Below are 17,325 nucleotides of genomic sequence, written 5' to 3' on the forward strand. Positions count from 1 at the left end.
GTGTGTGTGTGTGTACATGCACATGTGTCTATGCTCTGGAGCTGTGACTGGGACAGGATGGGATGGATTGTTCACACTCACCTTCAGAGAGCCATTGCTCCATGGAGTGGGGACAGGAACTGGGGCCCCTAGTCACACACATCTTCCCAGGCTGTACTCCCTTTCCCAGAGATATGGCTCCATCCTAATATGCAGCATTGCCATCCAGAATCTGAAAGTGGGTCCCTCACTGAGTCACTCTTTGGGGCAGGAGTAGGAGTCCCCACACAGAGCCCACAGTGGGAGGGCCTGGGACACCCTGGCTAAGGAGGCCTGACCCTTCTGGCTCCAGCCCAGCCTCCCTGACAAGAAGGGACCTCACAGGACAGACAGACCAGTCTCACCCAGTGATGTCTCAACCCAGACCTGAGAGGGGTCGGTGGGCAGGTGGAGGGCACAGTGAGGACCAGGTTGGGCAGAGACTGGGACTGAGCTTAGGACTGGTCAGGCTAAACCAGCACCAGGGTACACAGGGGAATATCATGGAGGACAGGGAGGATGTGGAGGGAGAGGGAGGCCAGGACAGTCATTGATTGGGGGTAGCATCAGATTACCTGCCTGGAGCCTCTGCCAGTGGCTCTCTTGGCTGAAGTTCCAGACTTCCCAAGCTCCTGAAAAGCCTCTACTCTCCCCTGCCACTGTCTCCAAATTTCCCTTGATTCCAAGTGGCTCCTTCCCTTCACACTGGTGAAGCTGGCTGGCTGGGTGTTGGCCAAGTGCAGGAGGGCAAGGCTTAGAGGAGAATTGGCTGGAGTGTCTTCCTTGGCAAACACTGACAGACTATGTGGGATGTTTTACAGGCAGCCCTGAGGTCATGTAGGGGCTGTGGAGGCTGGTCCTAAGGCTGCCTCTCCCCAGCAGCACTCAGAATTGGTGGCCTGACTGTGTGTGCCAGGTTCAGGCTTTTGCTGTTCTTCCTAGGCCACTGAGACAGATCTCCTTTCGTCCCCTCCCATGTGGGTGGATATTGGTAAGTTACTCTCCAGAGCAGGAACTCTGGCTCCTTCCCTGGATGGGGACCCTCAGGGTCTGTCAAGCAGCCCTGGGGAGGCTATCAGTAATTTTGTTAAATGAATGATTAATAATAAAATAGGAAGGAATGAATGAAGGATGTGACTGACAGGCAATCTGCCATAAGTCATGAATTAATGCTACTGATGAACAGGTGCTGTGTGAATAGGGTGGTCCACGCTGGGAGGAGCCTTGAATGCTGTTATTGGTGGAAGAAGTCCTCCCCCCCGACCTGGCTAGGGCCCCCAATGTCCACATCTCCTGTTGGCCATTGACTGAGGGGACCTTGCTCTAATCACTCCTGAGTACCAGGCTCCCTTCCTGAACTGGATGGGTCTGGGCCATATGGGGCCACAGCTGTGCAATGTGGGATCTCAGGATTGAGCCTCCAGGACACGGGAAGACGTGCATAAGACCTCTGGTGTCCTGGCTTGTGGTCTCAATCTAGGTTTGGCCTCAAAAGGCAGAGCTGGTCAATCTGAGGGGCATGGCTGGGAAGGCGATTAAAAGCTAACAAAAAATTTCTTTGGTAAATGTCCCCTAGTGTTTCATCTAGCAATCACCATGGTTACTGTGGTTTCATATCCCCTTGCATTTCTTGTAGATCCTCCTGGGAACAAGCTGAGCACTCCATTTCTACTCTGTGGAGGCGGAATGGGGCCTTAGCAACACCTGCCTTGTAGCCCTGAACTCCATGTGGCTGAGGGCTCTGAAGCAGGTTGGGGCCTCACCACCTGCTTCTTCCTTGGCCCTGAATAGGCTCTTGCCTTTCTTAGTGACACTTGGAGCTGGGTGTGCTGGGCCTGGGTCGTAACTGCCTTCCCAGGCTGTGGAATGAGCTCTGCCCCAGGTTTCCTTTCCCTTGGCCCTAGGAGCAGAGGGCAGATGTCCCATTAAGTCATAAGACTGTGTCGGCCTCCCTGCCAGCTCTCGCTCTGGCAGTCCATGTGGTTTAGTATTTTGGAGCAACAGAAGGTCTACCCCTAAGGCCTTCAGGGAGCCTACCTCAAACTTAGTGTTTATCCCAAATGACCAAAAATTCTGTAAGGGAAAGACTGTTTAGGGACTGAGAATGCCACCATCCATCAAAATCAACTCCCGGATTAAGGATGTAAATAAATGACAAGAGTGAAACTGAAGAGATTTTAATAGAAAACAAAATGAAATTTCTGTGTGATTGGAGAGAGAAGGATTTCCTAAATAGAACACAGATAGAATAAATCATAAAAGGACTGATAAATATGACAGTCACAGAATCCAGAGCTTTCAACTGTCAAAGCACATTTTAAAGAAAACAAAAGAATACATTACAAACCAGGAAAAGAGAGCTGAAAGAAACATAACGACAAAGGTTTCATATGATGCATAGATTCATAATACTCACACAAGGAAGAAGAGTGTGAGCAATCTCGTAACAATGGCGAAAGGCACACCAGGTGATTTACAGAGCCTGCACACCAAAGGGAGATGGTGGAGTCACCAGTTACCAGGGAAACAACAATTACAAATATAAGCTGTCTCCATTGGGGTAGCAAACATTTAGAAGTCTGACAATGCCATGTGTTGAAGACAGTGCTCTGCCGGCATCTTGAGCTTTTCAGGTTTGTTGTACAGCCACTTGAGGAGCAGCACTTGTGAATCCTGGAGAGTTTAATATTTACCTGTCAAAACATCTGACATGTGTCTACTGGGGAGATGCATGTGACTGTCCATAGCTGCACGGTTCACAAGGGCAAGTCTTACAGCAGTCAGTGACCAGCGGTGGGAGAACATGTTAATAAGTTGTGTTGTGACCATGAAATGCAATCTCACACAGCAGCTGCAATGATTGTGTCACAGTGTACCAAACTGGGTACACTGATGGGTGTGCACAGCAAGCAAATGAGTGGACAAGACCTCAAAGGTTACATAAAACTGGGACGTATATAAAAGAGATAATCAAATATATATTGGATGTTTAAATTTAAAATAATAAAAGACACATTTCCAGTAACTACCCCTAAAAATACTTGTCCTCCATTCAAACACATGTATCACATTGTTCTTGCCACTTTCTGAAGCAGTTCTGAAGTTCTTTTTTGTGTCTTTATGATGTGTGATAAAAAATGTGGATGTTGGGCTGGCTGGGGATTTCTGAGTTCGTTCCCTGGTACCCTCCCCGCAAAAGTGGATGTTGCTGCCAAGTGCCATCCAACAGAAAGGCAGCCTCATAAAAACATGTCCTCATTCACCTTATTCATTGGATCTGGCACCATGTGACTTTTGATTCTTCCTCAAAGTCAAAATGACAATGAAAGGCAAATGTTTTTAATTGATTTAGGGCACTGAGGCAGCCATGATGGCTTAAGTAAAGGCATTCATGAAAGAGGACTTCCAGAACTGCTTCAGAAAGTGGCAAGAAGATGGAATAAGCAATACCTGTTGCTCCCATCTCCTGCAGCCACCAAAACAAATCACCACTAGGCTCTGGGAGGATCCTTCTGGCCCGCTCTGGCTTCAGTGGTCCCAGGTATCCTTATGGCCTTGTCACTCCAGCCTCTGCCTTCATCATCACGTGGCCTCCAAAGAAGATACTTGGCATTGGATTTCAGGCCCACCAGGAGCATATGGTATGGCCTCACCTTTATCCTTACCTCAACGGCACCTGCTAGGACTTGTCCAAATAAGGCCATGTTTTGAGGTTCTGGGTGGATTTGAACTTGGGGGCCACTGTTCACCCCAGTGCTGTACCCCTCCCACACCTGCATTCCCTTCGCTCTCAAGGCCCATTCCTGGTGTCTTCAGCAAAGCTTTGCCCACCCTTATTCTTGAAATCAGTCTGGATTTGCTCTCCTGGGTAACCCGGGGGTGCTGGTGTCCATCTGTAGAGACCCAGACCCAGAGGTAGCAGTAGGGGGAAAAGGTAAGTCTGGTGCTGGCATGTTGTTCCCAGGTGACAGGTGGTCTCAGGAGAAGCTAAGACTGCCGCTGACACCTCAGCGCTGTTTGAGGCTTTTGTGGTCACAAAGGATGGGGCTCAAGTGAAGTTATTTCCTGTCATTGGGACAAAATCCCCAACACCCACAACTTAAAGGAGGAGAGGTTTATTTTGGCTCATGGTTTCAGTCCACGATAACTAGCTCCAATGCAGAAACAGGATGGCAGAGGAAAAGGTGCTCAACCTGTGGCACCAGGAAGCAGAGTGAGAAGAGAGGAGCCGGGGACAAGAATACACCTTTCCAGGTCATCCCTGAGTGATCTTGGACCTCCAGCCAGGCCTCACCTCCTAACTACACGTTCAGCCACTGATGAGTACAGCACCCCCATGATCCAATCACCTTCCATAAATGAGACTTTGGGGGAACATTTTAGATGAAAACCTTAAGCAGTCGTTAAAAAAGGTACGTTTTCTAGAAAACCAGAGAATAAAGAGGCTCAAGGAGGACTGAATGACTACTGTCAGTACCCGCTACCCAGACACAGTAGCTTCCTTCCAACTAGTCTGGAATGTGGGGTGCGAGACCCATCCCCAGGACTCCTTGTAAGTTGGAGTTGACAGTCAATACCTGATCACTGCTTTGCCATGTGCTTCGTTCCTCTCAAGGTCATGCTGAAAGAAGCAGGTGACTTGGGCCAGGGATTTAACTCAGTGGTTTCGTCACCTGTTGCGCAAGCGCAAGGGCCCGAGTTTGATCCCTGGTACCAAAAAAACCCCAAAACAAACAAGAAGCAGGTGACTGGTTCATGTTATTCCTGAGAGTTAAACAATAAATAACACTAGGAGCATCTAGATCAGTGATTAGTCTATGAGGTGTCTTTACACAAAGTACACAGGAAACAAGTCGTGTTAATCCATTAATGAAAATGTAGCCAGAGACTCGAAAGACACAAACTCTGTTAGTCCCCTCACAGCTGCAGCTCAGCATTGGGTGACAGTGCGAACAGTGACATTATTGAATGTGACTACAGTGGGCGATGGGAACTGACTGTATTTGCAGCCAAGGAGGATCCTTGGGAGCATGGGCTTAGATGACCTGAGCTTAGAGCTGTGGCAGATGGTTTGGGGTCAGTTTTCAGGCCTCTGTTGCCTGCCCCTCAGTTGGGGCATCCAGAAGCTAAACATTGTTTTCTTCCTTGGCTAGGAGAGGGGGTGGAGTGTTAGGTTTCTTTTAGCTATTGCCCAAAGGTGATGAAAACTTCTGGTGGGAACAGACATGCTTTAGCGTGGGACAATCCCACCTGATATCTCTGACCCTCAGTGCGTCTGTTTGGAGCCTGGCTCCTGGGCATGTGGGAGATTCTGCTGTCATCTCTATTCTGCAAAGGAGAAGCCCCCTGAGAGAGCAGGGTGGTGCATCTGGTGTCACACAGTATGACCTGCTTGGGGCTGCACCTGTTTCTGTTTATCTGCAGCCTCAGTGGTTATGTCAGTATATTTTATGTGTTGATGGAGGCATTAATTGTGCATATAATTTTTCAATGGCCAAATGCAGTACCTTTCATTAAACCAGTTTTAAAGATGTTACATTAACCGATGACTTCAAATCAGCCTCTCCAAGTATTTTTCTCACTCTTGGGTCATTGTTGGCATAAGTCTGGTTTTTTTTGTTTTTCACTTAGTTCTGTCAGTAAATTCATAAATCCTTTGTTATGCCATAGAGCTGTGGCAGACTTAAATAATGTTTGCTACAAGGTGGTTAAATTGCACTGTCATTTCTCATCCTTCATGACAGAGATGACCTTCAGCGTGTGCCACATGTTCCTGCAGTGGGACTGCTGGTGGGAAGGCATTGTTTAGTGCCTTTGAATTCCTCTGGCTCGTGGACTTGGCCGTTCCTCTGATATCATGGTGCAGATAGCTCCCTCCTGTTGTCATATATCCCTGGACACTGCCATCTGCCCCTTCGGTTGAACGACAGCAGAGTCAAATTTCCTTTTGTATTTTTGAACTTAGTCCATTGGAGAACCACGGAAGCATCACTTTAAGCCCTCTCCCAGGAATGTTGAAGGTGATTTACTGGCTTTTCTGGGCCTCCAAACCCATGGCCCACTAAGGCAGTCTCCTGGAAGAGGTTGCCCTCTGGTGTCCCTACTTGGGACAGCAATCCTTTTTCTCTAGGAGGAGCTTTGGGAAAGTTATTTCCATCTGACTTGGGATCCTAAAACCAGGTCTTAACACTGGCCACCCTCTTGCCAAGTGTCCAGCAGGGTAGGGAGTTTGCAGGAGTTTGCAGTTGAGCCACAGAAAATGTCTTTCCAAGGCTATGGGTAGAATTAACTCAACTTGGACAGAGGGTATTTCTCCAAAACACTGTCCCATAGGGTAAGCTCTACTTCAAACACTCTGCCCTTGACCGTGGCCCCCAGGCCATGTCTAAAGGATCTCATGAATGTCCCAGGTAGACCCAGGGCACAGTCATCAAAGCCACTAAGATGCATCCACTCCCTAAGCCTGCCTGTTGATCTGCCTCTTGAGTATTCCAACGTGTCCATCCATTGGCACACTTGGTGCATTTGGAGGAGCAGGTCAGGTTGTGACACAGGGGAGGTAGAATCTGCCCCATCACATGCAGGACAGGGGACCAAGTCTGATGCCCAGAATTGGAAGTCAATTTTGATTCCCAGAACAGGGGACCTGAGTTGGATGCCCAGGACCAGGGTCCCCAGTTTGATGCCCAGGATGAAGCCTTGAACTGTGCTGCACACGCACACTGCACATCTAAGCTGGTGAGTCTCACCACCTGCGGTTATGACACCTCCACCATGAATCCAGCCCAAGACCACCAGGCTCCAGGCACAGCTGCATGGTTTTGGGAGAGTAGGCCCTCGGAGAGTAGGATCCTCTGGAGTGCCCCTGGCACACAGCCCAGTGCCCCCAAGCTGCTGATTTCCAGAGGGACAGAGCTTCTTCCTTGTACAGGAATGGTAGGATGAAGGAAGTCATCAGGGGAGTGTGATGGGGCTACAGGAAGCTCCCTGAGGACCCCAAAGCTGCTGCCAGGATGAGTCACCCTGTCTGTCTGGCATGTGAGGAGCTCACAGTCCCAGGAGAGAGACAACACTATCGCATTATACCTCCCTCCCTAAGCTCACTGTGACCGGTGGCTCTGAAGCAGCGGGAGCTCTACCCTCTCCTAGCTGGTAGCACCACAGATGCTGGTGCATCTGTCACTACTGAGCCCAATCACCATGAGCCCAGGGTCTGAAAGCCAGAGGGAGCATGCAGCATCTGACTGTACCTGAGAGAGGGCAGAGGGTGCCCCCTGCTCCTTCCTTGCTAATTTATGATTCAGTCACTGCATACCTGACACTCTACTATCGATTCCCCTTGATGGCTCCGGACTGCTAGCTGTGCCTTTGCAGGGCTTCCCTGAGGGTGTGGAACTCATGATGCCTCCCATCTGGCTGATCCTGCTCAGGTGGCCTTCAAGAGTCACCTGAGACAGAAAGCCATTGACGCTGGGCGGAGGACAGGGCTGAATCACTGCTCAGAGTTGCCAGGCTGGAGAGGGTGGAGTCAGCATGGGATGCGGGCTCAAGTCTATGCCCCCCCTTCATCCCTAGGACCCTGGCCTCAGAGGTTGGGTCCTACCCACCCAGTCCAAACAGAGAGGGCTGGCATGAGCCATCCAGAGACCATGGAGACAGGGGAGGTGGGTGGAGGAATCCCCAGCCCTGCCACTGTGGCCCCCATGTCACAGCATAGGGCCCCTAACACTGCTGCTCATGTGTGAGGGCTGTATGTGAGCTCCTGGTGTCTCTGTCACTTATTCTGAGCCTGGGGACATGGCAGGGGGCATATGCTCATGGCCCAGAGCCTCCAGGGTTCAGGGGAAAATGTGGTCACAGGTCTGAAGTCAAGGGATGGGGGTTGGTGGTCAGCCTGGCAGAGTTCCCTGGTGACCAGTCAGCCCTAGCTGTGGGTCTAGGGTTGTGTAGAACTCAGGGGGCGGTGACTGCCCAGTGCCTCTAGGCATCTGGTTCCAGGCTTGGCCAGTCCCTCAAGTCCTCGGGTGGATGACACCAAGAAGCCCTGGTAGAGAACAGGTTTTCTTAGGGTGTGGCAGGAGGGGCTGATACCATGTCAAGCTTCAGAGGTTTGTTTTGGAACTGGGAGGGGCCTGAGGTTCTCTGTCCCAGAGAGCTCTGGCAGCTGTGGGAAGCTGGAGCTCAGAGGCCTCCCCAGGACCCATTCCAGGTGGGGACTTTGTTGCCACAGGACCTGGGGCCAACAAGACAGACAGCACAGTGCTAATAGCAGCCCTCATCAGCCCCTCATGCCCTGTGATGCCAGCACCCAGGACTATCCCACCCCCCTGTTGGAGACAAGAGAACCCCAATTCTAGAGAACTGGGGGAAGACCAAGAGGGAAGCAGGAGAGAGTGCAGAGACTATTCGGGCCACGTGTGACTTCTCCCCTACAAACCTTCAGAAGCGGGAAAAGGTGGATGCTCTGAAAGAGGGAGAGTTGTGCACAGAAAGGTTGTTCACAGCAGAAGGAGGATGACCCTCCAGTGAGGGGCAGCAGCTTTAATTGTCTCACCAGGTGGCACCTTGAGCCCACACGGGGTCAGGAGGGGAAGGACTCAGGTTTGGGGATGCAGAGGTTATCTAGGTGTCTGCATACCTATCAGTACATCTACAAGGGAAGGTGGATGTCAGACAGAATCCAAACTGTGCCTCTTAGCTAGACTGATAACCAGATGTGGGACTCATGCCTCAGGGCTGTGCCCCACATGTGCTAGAGTCAGGAAGTGGCTTCTCCTTCTGCCTCAGGGCCAGGACTCTGGGATGTAGCCTGGCCCAGGCACCATGGAGCCTTTGGGAATAAGATGCCAGCTCTATACCTGCTGGCCTTGACAAATACTCAGGAATTATCCTAGGACTAAAGGGAGTGACATAAAACCAGTTGCCTGCGTGTGCTCATCCTCAGAGACCAGGGAGACAACTCTGAACTGTGACTTTGTCCTGGGCACTGAGAGGTCAAGGACTTCAGAGTCTTTCCGTAGAACTGAAGAGAATGAAACAAATTATCTTTCAATTGATCCCAGCAGGAAAAGAGAGCTCTGAGGTCTCCTGGGCATCTCTCCATCCTAGGCTGATCACTGGTTCCAGGCATGTGGGTTCTCCATAAACTCTCATAGGCCACACAAGTCAGCTCCCTCTGTTGTACAACTGGTTCCATAAGCAGCACCATAAAGAATGAGGCTTCGAAGGTAGAAGAGAGGTAGCTGAGCCTGCCAGGATGGAGGCTGCCCAGGTGGGCACTTGCAGCTCCAGCCTTATCTACAGCCAGGCAGCAGACATTGGGGGGTGTTATGGTTTGAGTCTAGGTGTTCCCTCAAAGCCTCATGTGATCATAGGCTTGATCTAGAGTGTGTGAAGCTGGAATTGACTCATGATGCAATGCTAGGCTCAAGGGTACTAGGATTAAGGGTGTGAGTGCTACCCGCCCCAAGTGGTCTGAATAAAATAGAGGGGGCAGGGAGACACTGTTAAATTCCTCTTACTACCTTTGCTACCTTGTGTGCTCCATGTTGTTTCTCCTCTGCAGTGCTTGTTTGCCATCCCACCTTTGAAGCCAGCCAATTAAGAACTGAAACCTCTATGAACTGTAAGCCACATAAACTCCTTCCCTTTTAACTCTGGGTGTCAGATATTTTGTCTCAGCAGTGAGAGAAAAGTAACACAGGGGGCCTGGCTCAGAGTTACTCCACCTCCCCAAGACCAGCTGGGGCCCTGGCCAGGACTTGCCATTGTTGACCAACTGCCAGGCAAAGTACAACTGTCCTGGGCACTGCAGAGGGCAGGGGTTTAGACTGAGCTGGTGGTGTGGATGCAGGCAGCAGAGCCTTGGACAGCATAGTCTGTTGGCAGGATCACAGTTTCCTGAGTGACGCCTACCTCAATGCCTGCGACAGAATCCTCACCGGCCTCCCCAAGAGGCTACAGGTGAAATGTGCACAGCCCATTCGCCCAGGTGGCCCTCAAAAGGACATCTCTGGATAGGGTGGTTCCACCCTACAGGCTAGAGGCCTCAGTCCCACCTAACTCCCTAGCCCTCCTTGCTCTCATGCCAGGGGCAAGCACAGTGGTGGAGAGTCCCTCTGCTGTTATGGTGTGCCATGGACCTGGGGGTACAGGGGAAGAAACTCACCCAGAGCCCATGCCTCTGTACCACTTGCACATGCCCTTCTGGCTCTTGGGGTCCTTTGTCTCACCTGGGTCCTTGGGACAGGGACCCTCACCTGACCCCCACCTCAATTTCCCTCAGACCTGGCTGGGCCTTGAAGTAGGATAGCAGTGGCTGGGGATGGCTTCCTGGTCCTTAAGTTGCAGCCACTGGTCTCACCCTGCCTCCCACAAGCCTCCACCTAAACTCTGAGGCTTCCTTTTCTTCATGGAACAAACCCTGAGGTGCTGGTCACCCAGCTCTAGGGCATGGAGAGCACGGGCCCAGATTTGGTTCCTGACTCAGGGCTCACAATGGCTCAGGGAGGAACTCACATCCCTGAGTCCCTGGGAGAGTAGGCCCAGGGCTGAGAACACGGGAGAACAGTTTGTTTTCTCAAGTTCAAGAACAAGCTGGTTCCATGAATCTCTCAGGCTCTCACCCAGGAAAGCTGTCAACACTCATGCCCTTGTGCCCAGCTGCTCAAAGGAAGCTTGGGTAGGATATCCTAATGTGTCACCTGAGTTCAAAGTGTCCAGATTTTATCACTTCTCAGAAGTTGCTTTCTTCCTTTCTTCCACAGTATTCTTAATACCTTCTCTAACTTTAAGTCAGAAATTAATAACAAAAGGACTGGGGATTTAGTTCAGAGGTGCCATGCCTGCCTCGCAAGCGGAAGGTCCTGAATTTGATCCCCAGTACCAAAAAAAAAAAAAAAAAAAGAAATTAATTACAAAAATGATAAACACAATCTTCCTACACAGATGTGACTCTAAAAGATATTTCAAATGAACACGTTTCTCGATTTTTCTTTTTTTTTATACCTAGGATTGAACTCAGGTCCTTGAGACTGTGAGGGAGGCGGTGGTCTCAAATGTTTTTTAAAGATGAGGAAAATCCTACTTTTGTTTGGGCTGCAGTGAAGGTTGGTAGTAGAAAGAAATTTATATCCTCACACATTTATATCAAAGAAGGATTAAGGCTATTATTCTACTGAGAGATTTGTATTTAACTATTAATTTTGAAATAATTTCAGATTTATAAAAATTATGAGAATTATTCTATATCTTTGTTACTGTGTGATGAATTTAACAGGTATAAGCTGAGCTCTTGTGTACAAGGAGCAAGGAACCACAAGCTCATACTTGATGACAAATGTAAAGGAGCTGCATTTATTGAAGACCACAGGAAGTGCTAAAGGCAAGAAATATATGGCACAAATAAAAAGTGGTGCTGGGGTGACAGGAAAGCAAAAGCACTGCACACAAAATAGAGCACACAGAAACAGCCCCCAAATAAATCAGGCTTTGGGATTTTAAAGGATGTTAATCTCAGCCCGGGTGCCTTCCCTGAGTCTCTAGGAATGACTGACTGGAGTGATTGACAGGGGCTGTGTCATCTCAGGCTCTCAACACACATGCCTGCCCCAGAATCCTCTCTGATCTTAATTACATGCATGAGATGTAGTGTCTATTCATGAACCCTTAATAAAGGTGGGGTAGGGGAAAGGTGACTGAGGGTCAGGCTAGAGATCCAACAGGCGTGTGCTCTCACCTAAAACATCAGATTACCTGGGTTTTTACTATGTGATTCTCTATCTCTCTTAGGACAATGGAAAGAGGGATGGCACTGTTTTCATTTAGAACAGCAATGACAAAAAAATGTATCTAGGCATGATGACACACACCTGTAATCCCAGTCCTCTGGGAAGCTGGGGTCTGAGGATGAAAGTTTGAGCTGAGTCTGGGCAACTTAGTGACTTAGTGAGACCCTGCTTTAAAATTAAAAAGGGGAGGGCAGGGGGCTGTAACTCTGTATGAAAGCCCTAAATGAATGTTCGTACAAAGGTTCTGTATGAACAAAAAAAATAAAAAAGAAAAGGTGTGTGTGTGTGTGTGTGTGTGTGTGTGTGTGTGTGCATGTGTGTGTGTGTGTGTGTGGAGAGAGAGAGAGAGAGAGGAAGAAGGGGAGATGGGGAGGGGGAGGGGAGAGGAGAGTGGAAAGAGAGGAGGAAGAGAGAAACAAGCCCGGAGCCTGAAATGCATATCACTAAGTGAAACAAGCCAGTCTGAACAGGCTACAGACTATGTTACTCCAACTCTAATTCATTCTGGAAAGGGCAAAGTCAAGCAGATAGTTACCAGGGGCTGGTGAGGGAGGAGGATGAACAGGTGGAGCTCAAGATTTTCTAAAGCAGTGAAGTAGTTCTGTAGGATTGAGTAACAGTGGGTTCAAGACACAATGCGTCTGTCAAAACACATGGAACTGTATAACACAGAGTGGATTTTATGTGATCATAGGGTAAATAAGGTAAATTTTATTTGCCTTTATTCTTTGTGTGTGTGTGGTACTGAGGATTGAGCCCAGTGCCTCATGCATGCCAATCAAGTGCTTTACCACTGAGATATGGCCCCAACCCTGTTCTTATGATAAAGAAAAATAGGGTTCTGTCAGCCAAAGTAAACGATCTTACAGCTGTCTGTTTTTTGGCCTGTCTGTGTCTACGTAAGCTGAGCCACCTGCCAGAATATTTGCATGGTCTTTCTGCTCTGACCTGCTCTGTCTCGCTGGGTTCAGACCCAAGATGGGCTGCAGCTTCATGGGGCCCACATATGTCTCCAGTCCCCAGATACTGGGAAAGGGCCCTGGCCCAAGCGTGATTGGAACCGTGCTGGGAATTTCTATAGGTCTGAGGAACTCAGGAAGCTGAGTGGCCGGAGGAGAAGCAGCAGTCCCACTGGAGGGCAGGCTGTGTCCCTTCACATGTCCCTGGCTGTCCCTTTGACTTCTCAGGTCCCTAGTCCAGTCCTCATTAGCATGTGCTCACTACCCTAAAGCTCCTTTCTCAGTCTTGGCCACTGGGTCCTCACCCATCTTCATCTGTCCTTCACTCACTCCGTTTTACCCACTCTTTCAGCCTTCTCTGATTTCAGCTGGAATATTGTCCTGAGGGGCCAAAGGAGGGACCAAGGTCCCTAGCTCCAAAAGGCAGAGGGACAGGTACAAGGGCTATGGGGGATCTTGAGCCAGCACAGCATCCAGGTTATACTTACGCATTTCCAGCAGTCTACCTCACCACAGATAGACAGGTCCCTCAGCATCCTTGCCCCCTGGAACCTCGAGACCCAGAGATTCCAGAAGCCCCAACCCCAAACTGTGCTGCAGTGTGCAGAGTGGGGGTTGATGGTGAAACTTGGAGTGAAAATTCATAACCAAAAGTGGAGGCAAGGGGCTCCTGCTTCAGCAAGGAATCCTGGGACTCTGGGGAGCCTCCTGCGAACAGGGGAGCCACAGCACAGGCTCATCCAGATCCACCGAGGAGTTGCTGGCCCACCTTCATCCATGAGGGAAATGACAGCTGAACAGTGGGGTTGTGGGATCATGGGGGCAGGTGAGGGAGAGGGCAGGGTTGCAGACCATAGGGGACAGGTAGGGGAACCGGGGAGAGGGAGGCCGCCTGGTCACAGGCCAGTCCCTGCCCTTATCAAGGGCCTTGCTCTTAGCACCCCTCTAACCCTCTTGGGCAGGCCCATCCTTGTGCCCAGTGGTGGCTGCTCAGCCTGGCAGCCCTGAGGGTCACATCAGTCCTCTAGTCCCTCCCTGGTTCTCATCTGTGTCCTCACTTGGTCACCTCCTGCTCATTCTTCCCAGGCCAGACCTGTGGCTCACATCCATTAGGCCTCACTTCTTGCAGCAAACAGTGACTATGTCATGTGGGACCCCCGCCTGGCCCCCTCCGTCATCCTCTTCTGAAGCTCTGCTCCTCCCCTCCTTATCTAAGCCTCGAACACCCCACGCATGTGCTGGGTCACTACAGCAGAGGCAGTCCAGTCCTAGAGTGGCTGTGGGCAGCTGCATGGTTCTGAAAAAGTTCTGGCTGCAACACCCACAGAGGCTGTACGGAACCAGGAGAGGGATGAGTCTGTGGGAGGGGACAGTGAAGGAGCAGGAGCCAGGTCATGGGGCAATGAGTATTTATTGTCTCTGAGGAGTGAGGGGTGTGATCCCAGCACATGGTGGTGGCATCCCAGGGTTCTTGTTCTTGGGTTCCTTGGACAGTGGTGACTGAGATGGTGGAGCTAGAGTCTGGTCTTAGCAGCCCCTTCCTGTCCCTCATAGGGCCTAGGTAGCCTGCTCAGGGCAGGAACCTTCTGCAAGGAGCCCTTCCCCCAAACCAGAAAGGCCACCTTCTTCTCTCTGAGGAGCAGGGTCTGCTTTCCTGTCTTCCAGTGTGAAGGTGTCAGACAGGGGCATGGTGGGGTCTAGGGTGGAGGCCAAGGTGCCCTCCCTGACATCTCACGCAGGGAGCATTCTCTGGGTGTCCTGGAAGGGACAAAGGGTGGCAGCTGGAGGTGGAGAACAGGATGTGCCAGTGGCTGAGTGGGGATGCCAGGTGAGGGTGATCACAGCAGGGTCCAGAGGAAGCCCAGGCCCACTAGAGGCAGGAGCTCACCTGGCCTGACCCAGAGCCCCTCCTGCCTAGTGAATGCCTTGTTGCAGAGATTCTTGGAGCAGCAGTGCCTGGCAATGCTTGCCTGTATCCCAAAGTTGAGCATCCACTCATACCAGCTGTTGGAACTGGGACATCTGGGAGCACAGCGCTTGCTGATCTGAACTTTCATCCTTAAACCTGTGAAGATAGGAGACAGTAGATGGCCCCAGAGCCCCAGCTGAAGGGGAGAAGTGAGGGCTTTCCATTTGAGCAGTGGATCTGGCCCCACAAAAGGCACTGAAGACTACCTTGTGCTGCCTGTTCACCAGCAGGGCTGCCCATGGTCACCTCCAAAGGCACAATAAAGAGCTGGGGGCTCTTCTTTGCAGCCAGACAAGGCCTGGGCCACCTCCTGCCCAGGGGATGGGAATGAGGGGAAATGGAGTGAAGAGGGCAGAATGGAAAGGAACTGGTAGCCCCAGAGAACCTTTGGGATGCCCAGTGGGGCTGTTTGTCCAAAGTTGCAGCAGGGACTTCCTGAGAGATGTATTTCCAACAATCATGAAGCCATCATCCTAACCCTGCTGGAAAATGGGTCATTTTGGGTGGAATCTACCTCTTTCGTTGTGCTGTAATTTACTGTATCATGTTGAATCATATATTGTCTTGTATTGCATTATATTATACTAAGTTGGAATGTATTCTGTTACATAGCATGGCAATGATACCATGTCCTATTATAATACACTGCAATCTATTCTGTCGTCTCACGTTATATTGCATTATGAGGTATTATGCTATGCTTTATTACACAGCAGTGTATTGTACTGTATGGTAGTACATCGTAGGCTACAAAGAACACTGTGCAGTGGCGTAGGATCCAGGGTAATGAGGGAGCCTCTAGCAGAGCATGGAGCACTGGCCTCCTTTGAATCCCTGACTGAGCACCAGTCCTCCAGGCTGTTCCCCACAGCTCTAGCAGTACAGATCTCAAAGGCCAGGGAGCTTCCTGGGCAGATGGCCCCTGAAGAGAGCCCTTGTTCATTCCCACTCCCTGCACCGAGTGCCCCTGTTATGTTACCTTCCAGGCCAAGAGATACGGTGAATTACAAACTTGGGTGGAGTTAGGATAGAGGACACAACATCAAAAGAAAAATAATGCTGGGCATGAAAACAAGACAGTCCAAGTGTGAAGTTCCTTCATTCTAACAGGAAAAAGAGGAGACCTTAGGGGCCGGAGCAGTCACTGCAGGGACATGGGGGCCTCACATTGGGAGAAACAGCCCATCTGGCCATCCTTTTGCCTCCTTCTTTGGGAAAAAATCCCACTTTAACTATTGCTTTTTTTTTTTTTGAGACAGGGTCTCACTGTGTAGTTCAGGCTGACCTTGAACTCACTATGTAACCCAGGCTGGCCTCAAACTCACAGCAATCCTCCTGCCTCAGCCTTCTGAGTGCTGGGATTACAGGTGTGCACCACCACGCCCAGCTTTTTGTTTTTTGACTATTGCTTTAACCTGCTGGGATGGCAGAGGAGAACAACTGGGCTCCATGTCCTCTATGACAGCAGTTGGAGGTGCCCCTCGGGACATCTGTCAGAAGCCTGCACCTCCACTTTAGGGACTGATCTACAGGAAGCCTAAGGGTGCAAGTTGTGCTTTGAAGCATCAGTCCCAGGAAATCAGGACCGGAGCCGTCCCGAGGTCCATTAGCAGAGTTGTGTTAAGTGAGTTGTGCTGTGACTGGGCCTCTAGGAGAGGGAGGGCAGCTCTGCAAGGCTGGCCGGTCCCCAGGGAGCTAGAACCAGCCAGCAAGAGCCAGCAACTCACCTGAGCTCAGAGCTGGTCTACCTGGGGCTCTTGGGACACTTTTACAAGTGACTGTTTCCATGAGGCTAGGAAATGTGTTCATAGATTCCTTCAGAATCCTCTCTATGGCTTGTCCTTAGAATCAGGTCTTATTGCTTCTTAAGCTCTGTGGTATGCCCGGTGAGGGGGCAGCCTTGGTGTATGTGGGTCTTGGGTAGCAGGACAGGGCACAAGCTCTTGTCCAGGGACAGCAACCCTCTACTGCCTGGCTGACCCTCCTCTTGCCTCCCTCTTTTGTGACTTCAGTGACAGCAAAGCCACTGTCCTGGTGACATTTTGGTGGGGGAGGTGTTACACAAGAGCTGGTTTTCCAAATGGCACAGAGAACACGAGTGGCCGCAAGCACCCCCCAACCCGGGGCGAGACTCACTGTTTTGGACGACCACCTCATGGGAGACACAGGCCTGCTCCGGGGCACGGCACTTGGCAGGCAGGCACTGGCTTGCGCTGCTGACCTTGAAGCACTGGAAGCAACTCAGGTTTGAGGCTGTGGGGACAGCAGGCATGGGACCCCAGCCCCAGTTCCCCCCTCTTTCTTCTCTGGGCTCCCACCCAGCCCTATTCCTCCCCCGGCCCCCAGGCCTTACCTGACATTGCCATCTTGCCTCCCTGGAGCTCCATGAATGCCAGGGACACCCACAGCACTAGCACCAGCATAAGCCCCTCTGTGTGTCCCCTTCCCTGAACCCTCCCTGGTCTATGCCATTCTGAGGCCCTGGGATCTGACGGAGCCTCCTCACCAAGGAATTGCAGCTGGGTGGGTCACCGTGGCCTCTCAGCCAGCCCTGCCTCTGCCCTGAGGTCTCCCCCCGTCCCCCACTGGT

At 50.9% G+C, this 17,325-nt stretch overlaps 1 protein-coding gene across 1 annotated transcript; it reads right to left on the reverse strand.

Annotated features, from left to right (window-relative positions):
- Positions 1–14,165: 14,165 nt before the first annotated feature.
- Positions 14,166–17,325, reverse strand: Ly6l (lymphocyte antigen 6 family member L). The gene is made up of 3 exons (XM_087185066.1): positions 17,089–17,325; positions 16,872–16,988; positions 14,166–14,831 (listed from the first exon to the last, which is right to left on the reverse strand). The coding sequence occupies exons 1-3, from the start codon at positions 17,156–17,158 to the stop codon at positions 14,605–14,607; spliced, it is 414 nt and encodes a 137-aa protein (XP_087041192.1). The 5' UTR covers positions 17,159–17,325; the 3' UTR covers positions 14,166–14,604.

This window comes from Heterocephalus glaber, unplaced genomic scaffold (assembly GCF_053883595.1).
Source record: "Heterocephalus glaber isolate CG9 unplaced genomic scaffold, H.glaber_assembly_v1.0 deba00000281, whole genome shotgun sequence".
NCBI classification, from domain to species: domain Eukaryota; kingdom Metazoa; phylum Chordata; class Mammalia; order Rodentia; family Bathyergidae; genus Heterocephalus; species Heterocephalus glaber.